Consider the following 16998-nt stretch of genomic DNA (forward strand, 5'->3'; position numbering starts at 1 on the left):
GCCCGCCACCTCCCCGCGTGCACCCCCACACCTGGCGGGCTCGGGGGTGAGCTGAGATGTCTCATTCAACACGTAGGTAACATGATTTGATATTTTAAATTACTAATATTACAAATGCGAATGTTTAGATGTATGGATGTCAGTTAAAATATATCTCTAGATGTAGAGCATAGTCTGGTAGAACACATAAGCTACTAATAAAGTTTTTTAATTCTGCGCGTACAGTTGCGGGCGATAGCTAGTCTAGTAATAAATTTACGCTATGTCACCCGGGGATAGTGTAACTTTCCATCAGAGAAACAATTTTTTAAAACGGCTTATAAGATATGATTCAATAGCCTTATATTCGAACCCACGGCTGATAGATCCGAACTTCAACCACTACGCTATTGAAGCTTACGATATGTAACAAATTTAATTTTATAAATCTCACCCCCAGGGTGTTGTGTTTGTGTTTGAGTTATCGATTGAATATATCGACGTGATTTGAATGTTAAGGTTTTTAGGAAATTCAACTTTCGATAATATTCCATCAACATTCACTGTAGTACCACAAAAATATAGTTAAGACACTTTCCAGTTAAACACGTGTTAACCCTTTGAACGCCGGTGATTATGGACATCAAAGTAGTTTTATGTTTTAATATAAATATGCATTACCACACTACTTTGGACGCACAATCATCAGACTGCACGTTTAATTGCTTCCACTTCACGCTTGTCTTCTGTGTGGTCGTGGTATTTCACCGGGCGAGCCGGGCCGATTCGGCCACTGTTAAATTGAAACATTGTGTAATTTTTATAGTAAGATCCTAACTACTTACCTGTAAAAAATCAACAAATTATTTAAACTATCTCTCATTGAAATACTTAATTGAATACATTATAAATATCTGTACATGCAGGATACATCTGTAGGGTTAAATGTTCTTAAATATTTCATCTACAACCCCCTACATCCGGTGGGCGTGTGTTGACGACGCCCCTCCCTTGTCTAGAGGGCGTGCGTCACGCCCTAACGCCCCGCCCTTTAGTAAACTCACCCTCAGTTCAAAGCAAACCTTTCGCGGAAGCTCAGGATTTTGTTAATGTGGAAAACATTTTTGTGACCCAGTTTTTGTGCTGTGAAGTGTATATTTAATTAAGGTAGGTTATTCATTTTATTACTAGCCTGTCACCCGCGACTTTGTCTGCTTTGAATTAAAGAAAGAGTTAATTCGGAAACCACATATTTTTCCGGGATGAAAAGTTTCCTGTACCAACGCTATTCAACACTAGATTCTACGTAATTCATAAGACAAGCGTCAAGTAGAAACAATTCCACGTTTCGTCTGACAATGTGTGCTGGAGGCCTAATTTTAGTACTGTAGGAAGTGGCTTTAAGTGAGAAAAGGATGTATAGGAAGAATAATATTATCTTTCTGTGCGTTGTCTCCATTGATAAAATGTAGGCAACGCATCTGCAATTACAGATGTTCTTGATCAGCGGACGTTTCGCTAGTTAAGAATGAGATGGCCGCTTGTTCGTTTGTCATTAGAAAAATATATGTATACAAATTTTTAATATTAGCAAGATTGATAACAAATTTATGCCTAGTCAGTTTATAAATAGACGGATTTAACGATTAATATTTCACATGTAATGTAGTGTGTACATACATATTTGTAAAATGATGACAAAGCACAATCTACTCGTAACATTATCACTTACATATCACACGCGTTACTCGGATTATAAATGTATTTCCTGTACTTAACAAAATATCACATTATAATTTGCCTAAACTGGAAATGAAGTGGTCTATAGGGGTCGGCCGCGACTCCGTCCGCGAGGAATTTAAAAAAAAATATTATAATAAGTAGGCTATGTCTTCTCTCAGATTATGTTCTATATTTACGCTAAATTTCATCGAAATCTATTCAGCCGTTTTTGAGATACAGATCCAAACATTTGCATTTATATTAGTAAGATTTTTGTCTATAAATCTATGAGCACCTTTGAACATAAAACGATAAATAAATCCAGACTACATTGTTATCTTTAAAATGTTTATTTTGTATCATAGACCACTTTAGTTTCAGGTAAGCCATTTTATTCTTTTACTAGTGGTCGACTGCGACCTCGTCAGGGCAGAAATAGCCTAGAGCCGCGTTCATCAGTCCACCAAAATCGTCAATCAATCATCAGTCCATCAAAATCGGTCCACACGTTCCGATGATAACCCGGAACAAACGCAAACTTACGGACAAGATTTTTTTGAAAAAAATATTTTTTTTTTATCAGCAACGCAAATTTTAACATATAAAAGAAAGTGGTGTTAGTTACACTATTTGTAACTCAAGAACGGCTTTACTGATATGCCTGAAAATTGGTGAGGAGGTAGCTTAGAGCCAGGAGATGGACATAGGATACTATTTATTCATTTTCTTTTACGAATTTATGCCTTGATGAGCTGCTTTTTGTTTATATTAAGTTTTTTATATAACCACGCGAACGGAGTCGCGGGCGACAGATAGTACATTATGTTTGCGAGTTTTTTTTATTACATACCGACACTCCAATTTTATTCATATGTATGCATGGATAAGATAAGAAAGAAGCGATAGTGTATCAGGACTGCAACAAATAAACTGCGTCAAAAAGTCATATTTGAATGTCCCTTCCACTGTGCCTTAAAGAGAGGTGACCAGTATGTTGTTAACTTTTTAGTCTATGGGCAATTCTCTCAAATTCTCTCTTTGGTATAAGCGTGTTAGTTTTTAATGAAACAGTCCTATGATATCACCTCTTACTTCACGATGATAAAAATACAAGAAGACACAAAACACAACTCTATAAATATGTTATTATAAAGACAGGATCATCTTCTGCTTTTGAAATATCCATTATAAAACATAATATCGTGGAATATAAAACGTCAAACGTAGTTGGATTCGAGCGCGGACACCCGCTGCTTCGTCTCGGGATATTCCAAAAACCGACCAATTTATTTCTACCTTAAGAACCGCGACAACATGTCAAACTCACAAAGGAGATTTTATTGCCGCTTGTCACGATGACAGCTGACAGCTGACATCACAAGCACGTCCGGAAACTGAAGTCTGAGTGAACATAAAGAGTTGTTAATATGATCGTTTAAAAATTAAATAAATTATTTTAACAATGTAAGACGCCGTAATAACATCTCGTCCGCTTCAATACCACGAATACACAGAAGACACGTCTCGTTGCTTTCCGGAGGCCTAATAGTCTTCTTTCCTTTCCCATCCTTTTACAGAAAGGATGGGAAGAGGAAGTGGATTTGATGAAGGAGCGCACGCATAGGAAGGAGAAATATTTATTATCTTTCTGTGCATTTGCGATTGCATATTTCTATCATGTAAATAACGAGTAACATAGTAAATATATAAAAATACTCGAGCGAAGTCTGTATTGTTCGCTAGTAAGTTAAATATTTATGTAAGTAATTATAACAATTTATTAAATGTATCAAATACTATTAGGCCGCTTGAAATGAACAACCCTTTGTTTGTTAAAGGGTTAACTCGACTTCTGATACCCTGGTACATCACAACCCCCGCCCCAAGGGTTTAGTGAATTTAAACGGAAAATGGCTGGCAGGTTACAAATATTTAAACATGTTGTTAATAGAGGAAATTAAATGGCATCTTTTTGTAATCTTTTGGACCGTTGCTTTGATTAAATCCTTATAGGTAACTACGACCTCTTTGGTTAGACTCATTCATTTCCAGTAATATTTAAAACAGGGCCAGCCTTCCTTAACTCACTAGGCCTCAGTCAAACACCCTTCATTACCATGTTTTCCTTCACCGTAACATCATAAAGGAACGTATGAAATTCTAAAATGTAAAAATACATGCATGGCCGGAATCAAACTCGTACTTGTAAATTTCAAATCCGAGCCACCGACCACCGATTATATGAATAGACTGGCTACAGAACGAAATATTTGTGACAATTTGATTTTCACCATTTTGGCGCTGATGGTAGTGATTTGTAGCGGTGGTGTGGATTGGAACTAAAAATATAGATAGAAATAAATACGACGTAACATCAATAGGCGCGTTTAAATCGGAACAAAGTAAAAGCTCTTATTTCCAAGTAATCACCTATCCATTTATAGAAGTGGCCTCCGACGCTGTTTGAGATAAACTATATAAAAGTATATCTTCTCTAAGATATTGTGATTATAAAAGGCCACATCGGAAACATGTCAATGTCTCAGTCAAACAATTTATGAAGTAAACTCGTTTGCACGTAATTTCCGTATCACTTCGATGTCTCAATTCGTCTTACAAACCAAATAAAGCTGTCATATTTCTTTTTTTCTTTTCAAGCTAAAAAACCTTAGTGCAAATGCAATGAAGATGGAAAACTTTATTTGTCGAGAGAAAAATGTTAATTAAAAATCAACTTTCTTTAAAGAAAAAGCTGAATAAAATGCAACTAGTGTAATGTATTATTCATGCGACACCTTTCGGTAAAAAATTAAAACCTCCATTCAATCAGTGCCCCCCGGCCCCGCACGGCACGTGCCCCCTTGTGCCCCCCGTGCCCCCCGTGCCCCCACAGCGTGACAAGTGACTGAAATGATCCCTGCATCTATAATACACTCAATTGATTTCAAGCTTTTGAATTATTTATTTCAACGCCATTTGAATTTTGGTCATGAGGAAAATTCGTACAAATATTTTTTTTGTAGTAACCAAGCATTTTTTCTTTAAAAACAAATAACTTTAAAGTTTACTAGCTAATACCCGAGACTCTGTCCACGTGAAATTAAAAATACACTAATATTAGTGGCCTTTGCGTTCTCCCAGACTATACTCTAAATTAATGGCAAATTTCAGTGAGATCCATGCAGCTTACTGGAGATACCTTTTAACAAACATTCATCTATCCATGACTGTTCATCTACGTCAGTGCAAACAAAAGGTGTCATAAAAATAAAAAATACTGTTATATTATAACAATATAAAAGTTCTACTAGACACAAAGTTTTACCTTTAAGAACAATCTATCTGTTTGAAAGTTTATTTTACAAATTTTACTGCAAACAGCGAAGAAAGAAAATTGTTATAAAAAGTTTAAATTCATCCAAAATAATTTGAATACAGACATAGTCGTGTGCCAAAGATTTACTCACTTATGAAAGCTATCAATTTTATAAATTAAAAAAGACGAGTCGATAAACAGACAGCGCGACAACAGCCCCGGGCTTCCGGTTCCGGCGCAACGCCCTGCACCCCGCCATCCCGCAACCCCACACATACACCCTTAGGGTTAATTTTTTAATCGACAATATTTACTTAACTCATTTATATGTTTGTTAAGAACAAACTTAAAAACTATTGAACCAATTTGAAAAATGATTTCACTATAATATCTTACTAATATTATAAATGCGAATGTTTAGTATGTTTGTTACGCTGTATCTCCAGAACAGCTGCATAGATCTCTATGGAATTTATCATCACCTGAAATCGCTTAAATAGCGAAGTGACCGTTGCCCATAGACATACGCAATTGCATATGCGTTGCCTACCTTTAATCGACGGAGGAAAGGATGCACAGAAAGTAAATGTTTTCCCTTTCCATGCATCCTCTCATCCAAAAAGTCCATTTCCACTTTCTATCCTTTCCTTATAAGAAAAAGGGTGGGAAGGGAAAGAGGACTAAATTAGGCCTCCGGGACGCACACTCATCAGACGAAAATTTCGGAAATTGCTTCCATTTCACGCTTGTCTTCAAAACATGTTATGTAGAACATAATCGGGAAGAACACATAGGCTACTATTTATAATTTTTCAACACCGCACAGACGTAGTCGCGGGCGACAGCTAGTTATTTATAAATAAACAAAACATGTTTCACTGTATATTGTTGAGTTGTGTCCGCAGGGAGCAGCACTCGCTCCTTTGGGAGTGTTAATATTTAACTGGGGCATTAGCTACATTCATGATACCTTGGTACATTAACAACCGTTTTGTTGTTACATCACGCCGGTGTTGTAAAGGGGTGGACAGTTCAAAACAAGATTAAACTAAATTCTGAGTATAATTATACATCAACTAGCTGTCGCCCGCGAATCCGTCCGCGAAGAATTAAAAAAAAACTTAACACGTTAGCTGCCATGGACATATAGTCCGACAGGCCATACTTCCATTAAACACCTCGCTGTGGCTTTTAATCGAATAGTTGTCTATAGTGTGACCCGCAAGGCCCCATTCAAATGGTTTTGGATAAAATTAAAAAAAAATCGTTTTTCGAGAAATCATTCTGGCAGTTAACGTGTTAAAAGTAGCCTATGTGTTCTTTCGGACTAAGTATTACATGTGAGTCAAATTTCATCATAATCCGTTGAGCCGTTCCGGAGATATCATCGAACCATCCATCCAGTTATCCATCCATTTAAACATTCGCATTTATAATATTAGTAAAATATCTATTTAACTTGGTATAAAAAGTAATTCCTGTCGAACCTGTATCAAAATGTCCTAATATCTTACTAACCATTGAGTCATTGGGGGTAAGTTTATAACAAAACAAATAATACAATGATGAACACATCGACACTTCCTCAACTATTCTGATATAACTTCACGCCCTCTAACATGTAGGGTTGGCACAAAGCAATCATTAGAAAATGTTATAATCATACTAATATTATAAATGTATGTTTTTATGAGATATCTCCAGTACTGCTGCATGGATCTTGTTGAGATTTGTCATGGATGTAGAACATAGTCGGGAAGAACACATAAACTACTTATTAAGTTTTATTTTTTAGCCGACTTCAAAAAGGAGGTTATCATCTCGTCTTTCTATGTGTGCTACCGCGTAACTCCGCCCTTGGTGCTCCGATTTTGAAAATTTTCTTGTTGAATCGTAAAATTTTTTTGTTTTTTTAAAAACATAAAGTTGCTAAAGAACAGAGAGAATTACGATAAAATTATTTTTATCAAGTATTTTTACTAAAGTAAAGTATTTTATCTAGGAAATGTCACTTTGCGCTATTTTTAATATTTAAAAATAATTAAATAAATTCGATTAGTATTAAAAATGCCAAGTTACTAAGTTCGAACAAATTACTTTTGAGACTCTATTCCCCGTTTAAAATAACTTTAATAATGTCAAAGATAATGAGAGAAAAGAGATTTTTGTGTTTAAAACCAACGAATAAATTTTTAACATATAATCAAATTTATCTTTTGTAAACCCGATTTAAGTATCAAATAAAATGTGTCAACCCTAAAGTCTACGTGCAATTAGCTAATGAATAGTACATTGTCCTGCCTTGTGTGGGGTACACAGTGCAGTAGACACAGCGCCACCCGGGGTGCGACACTAGTGTTATGTGGGGTGATGATCGTTATATCATTGATAATAAATCAATGCTTTTGTATGTTTACATCGTAAGAAAGTCACATAGTATGTTTTGAAATACGATACACAATATAAGGCTAAGATTGAACCTGTATACGTGTAGATTAAAAGGCATGTATTTAACCACTGAGCCAACAATGTTAATTTGAATATAATATGTGGGCTGGTACTGGCACTTTGGACAGACTCCGGTCCATCCCCATAGTTCGATTTGTGTGTCTTCCAATAAAAATCTTTATAATTTTTAAATTAAGAAGAAGACTATTTGTTCTTCCAGACTATGTTCTATATCTACGCCTTTCACTGAGATCCATGGAGACGTTCAGGAGGTACCTTCTAATAAACATACATCTAAACATTCGTATTTATAATATTAGTAAGATAAAAATGTCCACTTATGAAAAAAATGACAATCGGACAATTTTTTTAAGCCATTTATCAACAGTTTCTAAAGTGAAATTAAAATTATTTTTGCTTTTTTTAAGAAGTTTGATCGGTAACCACATGTATTGATTGATTGGTAACCAAATTCTCCTCCTCTGCCAGCCCACGCACACAGCATCCCCTCCCATTCTCCTAACCGGATATTACGACAAGACGTGTCTTCAACGTTCTCGAGTGAAATCCAAACATCTTCAAGTTCTTTGAATTATAAAATGTTATGTTTTGACAAAATATACTTATAAGAATGTGTAAATTAACACGCTTACTAATACTATAAATGGGAAAATTGATAAGGTCGTTTGTTACAAGATATCTTCGGAACGGCTCAAAGGATCTTGATGCAATTTGGCATAGATGTAGAACATAGTTTGGAAAAAACATAGAGTACTTATTTAGTTTTTTTTTAATTGCGCATAGACAAACTCGCGGGCAACAGCTAGTAAGTTATAAAGCTTGTGATGACACACATCGATATATTGCGATACGTCGGGGGTGCACGGCGATGACAGGGGAAGGGATGGGAAGGGAGAGGTTCATCACTATCACAGCGGTGGCCGACGTGAGTCGCGCCGGGGGGCGGCCACACCATGAGATAACTTTACGTCAATAATTATTGGCAAGAAAAATTATAGGTTATCGATTTTTGTAATGCCGCTTAGTCTACTGACTACAGAATCTATTCACGTACATGGTTCTGGAATTTAAAAATTGTTTTGAAGTTGCTCTAAAAAAGCGTTTTTTTTTATTTTATTGCCAAAATAAAAGAATTAAGTATTTAATATTGAATTTTCGTGTCGCATTATTAGTTATTAAATTCAGCAAGGCGCTTTTTATTTAACTATATTTGTATAAAAAGAATTTTCTAGAGAACCTCAAGAATTGCATGTCAATGTTTTCAATAGATATAAAAATGTCAATAATATTTTTACATTTATTTCTAAATCGTGTTTTGAACTGAGCAATACTCGAAGTATTACCGCAGGAAATTATCTCCTGCCTACAAAAAGGAAACCATCACGCCGCGCGCTAACAGGATCAGCAGAGAATGTGGTTAGCGGATTGAAAGGAAGCGTAACTCGATTGCGGACAACGAAGTTTTATAAAACGACTCGGAGAAAAGTGATCTGTACTAATGTAGTTTGATAAATAACAATTTACAGAATAAAGTTTAGTTTGTGTTGATTTTAATAAAAAGTAACGGTCAAAGTTAAGTTTATGGTTTTCACCAATAGATGGCGCTTTTTTTAAATATGTTTAATGTGCGTGTTAATCGTTCTGTATTAAAAAAGTAGAAATATAAAGAAAATTCAATAAAATTTTTATTAAAACTATTGGTAATTTATTCACAATGTTAAATTTCTATGTTAATTCAGTTCAAAATCTACAAAAACGCCCTAACCATGTTAAAATTCTTAACTAGGTTAAATAATATTTAAGTAATGATTAATCTGTATTTAATTACAATAAACTCTGAGAAACAATCGTAAGACTTGATTTGAAGATACAAATTAAATAATAAGACATACGCTACATTAAAACTTTATTTCAGTGCAAACTTCGTGGCGACTTGAAGACATTCTGGTTCTAGATGGTGTCAGCCGGTATCCTCGCGATGTCCTGAGCGGCGCAATGGCGCAGCCGCCCTACGCCCTGCCCTGGGGCATACACTACCAACACAGGTAGACAAGGGCAAGGGCCCTTCTTACACAAGGAAACGTAATTCGTAAAAACTAATATTGCTCAACCATTTTGAAAATCGCGGCGACTTTTCTTACGAGGGAAGCCAAAATGTTGGCTATGCGTGCCTTAACGAACCTCTATGACATTGCATTGCAAAAATCGCCAGGTTTCGAAGATTACATTGCCTTGTGGAAGAAGAGCCTAACTAGCTAATTCTCTAACAAAAAGCCTTCCACCACTAACAGTGCCACATAATCGAAATGAAACTAAAGCACAAAATCAGCTGGAAGTCAGGAGCTTGGCTTTGTGTCGCAGTTACTAAACGCCTTAAGTTAAATTATAGGCAATATTGTCTGCAATATACTTTTAACTATTTCTTTCACAGGGACAGTGCTGGTAGTTCTGTGTCGGGGGCGCGACGCGACGCCCCACCCCCCTGCGCCCCCGCGCAACCGCCCCTCTACCCACGACACACACACTACGAGCAGCACACGCATTTGCCGTAAGTACAAGAGTGACTGAACCCCAATGACACTTATTTCAATCGTTCATCAGGTCACAATGGATTTGACAAACATACAAACATACTGAATACTCAGATAATAAGATGACAACAAACATATAAAAGGACAAAGACCTACAATCTTACTTGATAACCTTTTTATGTATTGCTCTTGTTTTATTTGCATAAATTATGACAAAGTTTAAATTAAATAATATGTTAACATTAATTTAAACTTCTAGCCACTAATACAAATACAGAATCTTGTTTAATTTTGAGATTAAACTGTTGCAAAAATGTTAGAAAACCCCTGCAAGATATTAATAGCAAATAGTCTAAACCGGAAAAATTACAGTCCAGAGTTTAGGGAGACAATGTTTTATCAATATTTAAGGAATTTACCATACTTTGATTAAACGGTTATTGAAATCAGGGTCTCTTTTTAAAGAGAAACGCGTTACATGACATCCCGTATAGGTACTTTTATCTGTTGCAGTTGCAAAAGTGACAGTGAAGAAGTCAGACCTGACTACAGGGAACATTATAATTTGCACAGGTACATAAAATATGTCTAATAGCTACATTTTTTGATATTGGGGGAGGGAGGGAACCTTCAAAAGGTACTCGACCTTTTGGGGGAAATTATTATATGAGATTTTCATTCACTAAAACCCCCTTCGTGGTCATGCATATTACGACAAGACGGTACAATGCAATGTTGCCGTCTTCTCGTGATTTCTTATAACCTATTTTTAAAGTTTATGTGTAAATTGTGCAACTGTTTACATAAATAAATGTTGTACATTTAGATGCAGTTCTTTGGGCAAATGCGGGGAGGAGGAACCGCGCGAGGAGACCGTATCCAGCTCGGAACAACCTTGGGGAGACAAGATGGGTAAGATTTTGTATTCGTACAAGATAATTGTTTAAATATCATCAAATTCTGGTGTTTGCTAGTTTGTAATTTGTCCCGGCACATTGTATATCTGTCAAATTGCATAATGAATGAGTAGATGAGTGAATGAATAATATTAGTAAGATGTAACATATCTTCAATATGCTATTTGGCAAGTATTTACTATGTACCGGAGCATATTCCACGAGCTGTCTGTGTGTGTGTGTGTATACACAATTTGTCTATGAAATATACATTTATAAGTAAGTATTGTGTGTGTTGTCAGTGAGCAGCTCTCTGTGTCCAACTCGAGCTGACGCCGCCTCACCCCCACACCACGTCACCACCACGCACACTGGTAAGCACATATAACACGATTTGTTACGTAAAGAACAGACAACAAGGAGACATTTTTTCGTCATAATCTGTATAAAACGTTCAAACGACTATAGCCTTTCCGATGGAACACCGCCAGATTCCCTGACTGTACTTATAAAACCTTGAAATATAAACATTTTTTTGGTCAAAAGTTATCAGAATCTACAAAACAGCTGTTAATTTGCTACTCTTCTCTACTCTTTGTTAATATTGGTAACTTTTGGTAACTTTTGTTTACTGCAGGCAGCGGTCGTCGCGGCGCGCTCCAACTGTGGCAATTCCTGGTATCTCTGCTGGCCGAGGGCGCGCGCTGCGTCGCCTGGACAGGCCGAGGACTTGAGTTCAAATTGCACGAACCTGAGGAAGTCAGTATCATATATTTATCTCTTTTTAACTCGTACATGTCGTATATATCTGTCTTTCTCTGTCAGGTGGCGCGGCGCTGGGGCGCACAGAAGAACAGGCCTGCTATGAACTATGACAAGCTCTCTCGCTCTTTACGCTACTACTATGAGAAAGGCATCATGCAGAAGGTCGCCGGTGAGTACTATACTTTTATGTTATCCTGGTACTTCGCCATATTAATTGTTTTTGTTTGAAAGCTTATTTTGCGTTTACACTGTTACAACTCTTGTATCAAAACATATCTCGTTCTTATTAAATCAGTTCCCATGTGTGGTAAAAAAATATGGAAACTAACGTAAAAGAATATAAAAGAAGATTAGACTTTACTCATGAATTGATAGGTTATTTGGAAATGACAACTTACTTCGTTCAGACATAAACGCGCCTGTTCATATTACTAATAGCATCTACCGCAAGCGTCAGCGACAAAATGGCGAAAATCGAATAGGCACCAAATACTAATGTTTATAGCCTATCCATATATAGAGGTCAATGATTGTGATGATCCATAGATTCCGTTATTAACTAAATAATTCCTTATAGGAGAGCGATACGTCTACAAGTTCGTTTGTGACCCGGAGGCGCTGTTCAGCATGGCACGTCCCGCGCCCCCCGCTGCACCCTACGACGTGCTATCACAGCTGTACGGGGGGTGCGTGTACCCGCCGTGCCTGCCGCCCGCCGCGCCCTCACCCCCCGACTACAGGCGCTACTATGACGGACATTACGACACATCTAGTGTTTGAAATTGTTGCATTCGTAAAATTTCTCCTTGTACATACAGAAAATAAAGCTTCCCCTCTTAAATCTAATATCATATCTATAACAAGATTGCAACCTATGTGAACGTTAGGATATTTCAGCACTTACCTCTATATTGGACAGGTTGTAAGCCGTGATATTTGTGCCTATTTGATTTTCGCCATTTTAACGCTGACGGAAAAGGTTAGTAGCGGTGTCGGACACTCGAAATGATAGCATTATCAAAGTGAAAGTAGTAAAAGGTCACATTTTCAAACAACAATTTATCCAGCGTATATCTATAAAGATCAGTGCATTTTAAAAGTGTAGGAAATATTCGTCACTGACTACATTTTCTCAAGATATTTTGAATTAGATTGTACATTGATTCAAATTGTTCATTTTTAATGCGATTGTAAATTAAATACATTCATCCTTCTTGCATAAGTTATTTCTCACGGTGGAAAACGTCACAAGAAACATTTTAAGTAGATTTGGACTGTACTAGTGTATTGACACATGCTGTCTCTGTATTTTTAAAGAGAATGAAAGAGATGGCAATATTTGCAGCGTAAAACCATAGTTGCGTGTCCACAAAATCTTTCCAATAACCAATTAAGGTTTTTTTTTTAATGTCATGCAAAGACGCGTCTTACAGCCAGTAATTATTATGTTTCTTAAAAATATTAGTTATATTGTAAAACTTAAAAAAAATGACGCGTTTATTTAAACGTTGATTTATAGATAGGAAAATTGTTGGTAGTAAATATTAACTCAATAAAATCATATCAACTGTAACAAAAATATAGCCATATTTAAATTAAGTCGACAGTTTATAGCAATAATATTCTTCATATTAGCCATTGTTCTTTTTTAAATTTTATAATTAAATATTTAAAGATGATTCAAAGGTCAGTTATAAAAAACATTTATGTACGATTTTTTATCAAGAATAAAAGAGAACTTGAATTTTTTTATAGTGCTTACCCAAGAACTGAACGGTGGGAATGTCAAAATAATACTAACCATGTGTAAATCAGCTCTGAACCGGTTCAAAAATTCAACTCACACAAACTTAAACCGTTGAGCTGCGGTTCAAAAATTTGACAGCAAACAGCTCATCGCGATGTGTGATTCGACAAGACGCGAGCTGCCTAGTGACTAGCAGTAAAATATAACTATGCAGGTACAAATTGAACTGAGCTACGAGTCAGTTCAATGATTTGCTTCGCACATGTGAACCGAGGACATAAATTTTAGTTAAATCTAAACATTACTGTTACTCTTTTCAAATATGTTAACGGCTGAAGGTCATGTGCGCGCTGCGCAGTGCCCCCCTCCCCCCCCCCGCAAGCCGATACACCCTACTACACTTATTGTGTTCTCCGGAACGACTTTTGCGAAGTTAAGAGCCGCCAAGATATTTGAAAACATTAATACGCACTAAATTAGTATTGAAGACTCCTAAATCTAACGATACTACGTATTTTAGTAGTCAATCAATTGTTTAAACTCAATTTTGTTGAATAACTTGTAAATATTACTTAATGAATTATTTTAGTAGCTACGAATATCAATATATTATCGTGATAATTTTAAGTTATGTAATAAATTAAATTTATCATAATAAATACATTAATGTAAAAATGCATTCCATTTTGTCGCATCGCATATACAACATCATTTTTTTCTTAACCACGTTATTTTTATATTAAGCAAAACTTACTGTATAATTTTTATTTTTCACCAACGAACGCCCGCGACTTCGTATACGCGGAAATAAGAACACTTAACTAGTAACCTACAAATGTGTTCGTTTAGACATTCTACGGGATCCGTTGTGCCGTTCTACAGATAAACTTTACTCATTTCTAATATTAGTGAGATAGTCGCTATAATTCAATTATTACAACAAAATGACGAAGCATTGTTTCTTTCATAACTAAATAACATAAGGTACATACTCTTATTTCACAATATTGATTCTCTTTATCTCATAATTTTCACAAAATAAGTAGTTTCGTAATGGCCGCCATTAATCAAAAAAGTATTATTTTAATTGGACAAATGAATATATGCCATTTATATTGTTTGTTCGATTACAATCTGACGGACAAGAGTTTATAATTATTTTATTAATTTTTTCAAACAATGCTATCACCTTTTGCCATTTGTTATTATGTCGACATATTTTAATAATTATTAAATATTTAAAATAATTTATCAACACCATCAAGGTGACGAAAGTCTAATAATTTCAATTGTAAATAATTAAGTAAATAAATTGATTAATGTTATGTCATCTGTTAATAAAATAGAAAAAAATGAAATGTCTGTATGACACATAATTTATTTGCCTTACTTTTATTTAAAAAAAATTAACATTTTGACATTTGTCCACAAGTCCGCGTTTTTAAGGCGTGTAAATATTTTTACGGGACTTAATGGAGGTTAGGTATTTTGAACAAGCGTAGGATATTCTCTAATTCCACGCTGACGAAGTCACAGGTAACCGCTAGTTTAATAAATAATACGAAAACAGAGAATGTCATTAATTAATATTTTTCTTTATTAATAACTAATTTTATCAAATCAATCCTTACTAATATTATAAATGCGAATGTTAGTTGTTTGTTAGAAGATATCTCCAGAACGGCTAAATGGATCTTTACAACATTGGAACAAAATCTCGAAGAATCCATAGATTTCTTATTTTTTTAATCCCCGCATATTGAGTTGCGTACGACAGCTAGAGTTTTATAAATTTAAATTAAATAATTGTCCAATATAATTAAAATTCTAACTAGAAGACAGTATTTAATGCGGAAGTGGCGGGCAGTGTTAGCGAGCAATAATTTTAAGGTCACGAACAATCCATCCTTCCATTGTCTGTAAATGCAGAAATTAATATATTATTTTCAACCACATTAGTAATAAGCTTTTCACTTAGCAAGAGTATTGCTTGTTCTTACTAATATTATACGAAAGTCTGTATGTCTCGCTTTTACGTAAAAATTATTAAACCGATTTAAATGAAATTTGGTACTGAGATAGTGTAGAGCTTAAGAAAGTACATAGGCTACTTATTAAAGTGAAAAAAAGGTTTTAAGAGGTAGAAATGGGAAGGTGAAAGTTTCAGAAATACTAGTGAGTTAATACATTTTTTTTTGTTCAGATTTAAACGAATTAAATAAAACGATATTTATTGTTCAAGGAAAATGTGTAATTCAGTGAAAATCGAGGAAACTTTATACAAAATACATTATTATTGCAGTAAATTAAATAAATGTGTTTAAATTTATTAATATATAAAAGAAAATTCAATAAATTTACATGTTTTATGGAAATTATTTTATTTAAATATTATTTAATGTTTAAATTTTCATAAGTTATATAAAAGGTCATCGTTTGTGGACTTTAACAGTTTATAATCTCACTAGGTATATTACAAACTATAAGGAAATTGTAAAATTTTAAGGTTTATTTAAAAAAAAATGTTACGATTGACACTCAATATTGTTTTATTAAAATTTTCTCACAGTTTACAATATATCTAGTGAGATTATAAACTGACAGAGTTCACAATAAGTTTGATAAGATATAAATAACTATAACTACTATACAATTATTGTCATATTTTTCTTTTCAAACTAAGCGAGAAACCTCTATAAGCGAGAGTCAGGTTCCGATTGACTCCATAAGCGAGAAACTTCATTTAGAATGAAACCTCTATAAGCGAGAAAAATATCGTAATTCCTTGGATTCTCGCTTCATACTTTCATCATCACCTCACTATACATCCCCACTCTGAGTCTCAGAGTGTACCCTAAGTGAGAGTATGTGATAGTGAATGCTGGTCCAGTGCAAGACTTGACACATATGTTTGAGTTTGTCAGATATGTGCAGCATCACGATTTTTTCCTTCACCGTAACAACATAGGATAATCCAGGTTCGTCTGTTTATAAAAAAGGAGTGTTTTTCCATTACATTTCAGTATTTTATTAATTCGTTATATTTCTGTAATTCACAGAACACAAGATGCCACTAATTTTAATGAAATATACATTTTTAATCTATTCTTAAACAATACTAAATTTACATATTATATATTTTAAATACATTTGATTGTTATTTAACATACAAATAACAAGAAATTATATTTCTTGTGAAAATATCGATTTTATGAGACAGCGAGATTTTTCACGCTTTCACTCTAAGTGAAGTTTCTCGCTTATAGAGTCATCGAGACCTGACAACGACTCTCGCTTATAGAGGTTACTCGCTTACCAGGTTTGACTGTAGTTTACAATCTTTTTTCTATATTATATTTGTTTACAGATTTTTTATTATAATTTTGAATAGAATATATAAAAAATTGCACAAAGCCCTGTACCTAATCCATTCAAATAAAAATGTAAACCATTTTATACCTTACTCTAATAGATATAACGTCGTATATTGCATACATATCACCTTTTAAATATATATATATATATATTATTATATTTCCGACTACATATCACAGAAGCTGTAACTTTTAAAAA

The 16998-nt window shown here is 34.7% G+C and overlaps 1 protein-coding gene across 1 annotated transcript; it reads left to right on the forward strand.

Moving 5' to 3' along the window:
* The first annotated feature begins 9417 nt into the window (after positions 1-9417).
* Positions 9418-12458, forward strand: LOC106125969 (ETS translocation variant 4). Its single transcript, XM_013323383.1, has 7 exons — positions 9418-9531; positions 10531-10590; positions 10844-10929; positions 11216-11287; positions 11551-11672; positions 11739-11847; positions 12256-12458. The coding sequence occupies exons 1-7, from the start codon at positions 9482-9484 to the stop codon at positions 12456-12458; spliced, it is 702 nt and encodes a 233-aa protein (XP_013178837.1). The 5' UTR covers positions 9418-9481.
* The last annotated feature ends 4540 nt before the right edge of the window (positions 12459-16998 follow it).

This window comes from Papilio xuthus, unplaced genomic scaffold, assembly GCF_000836235.2.
Source record: "Papilio xuthus unplaced genomic scaffold, Pxut_1.1 DF825355.1, whole genome shotgun sequence".
NCBI classification, from domain to species: domain Eukaryota; kingdom Metazoa; phylum Arthropoda; class Insecta; order Lepidoptera; family Papilionidae; genus Papilio; species Papilio xuthus.

Coding starts and splice junctions, on each gene's coding strand:
- LOC106125969 (XM_013323383.1), top strand. CDS start 9,482: ATGGCGCAGCCGCCCTACGCCCTGCCCTGGGGCATACACTACCAACAC. Junction 10,591..10,843: donor GAACATTATAATTTGCACAG/GTACATAAAATA, acceptor TTGTACATTTAG/ATGCAGTTCTTTGGGCAAAT. Junction 10,930..11,215: donor ACCTTGGGGAGACAAGATGG/GTAAGATTTTGT, acceptor GTGTGTTGTCAG/TGAGCAGCTCTCTGTGTCCA.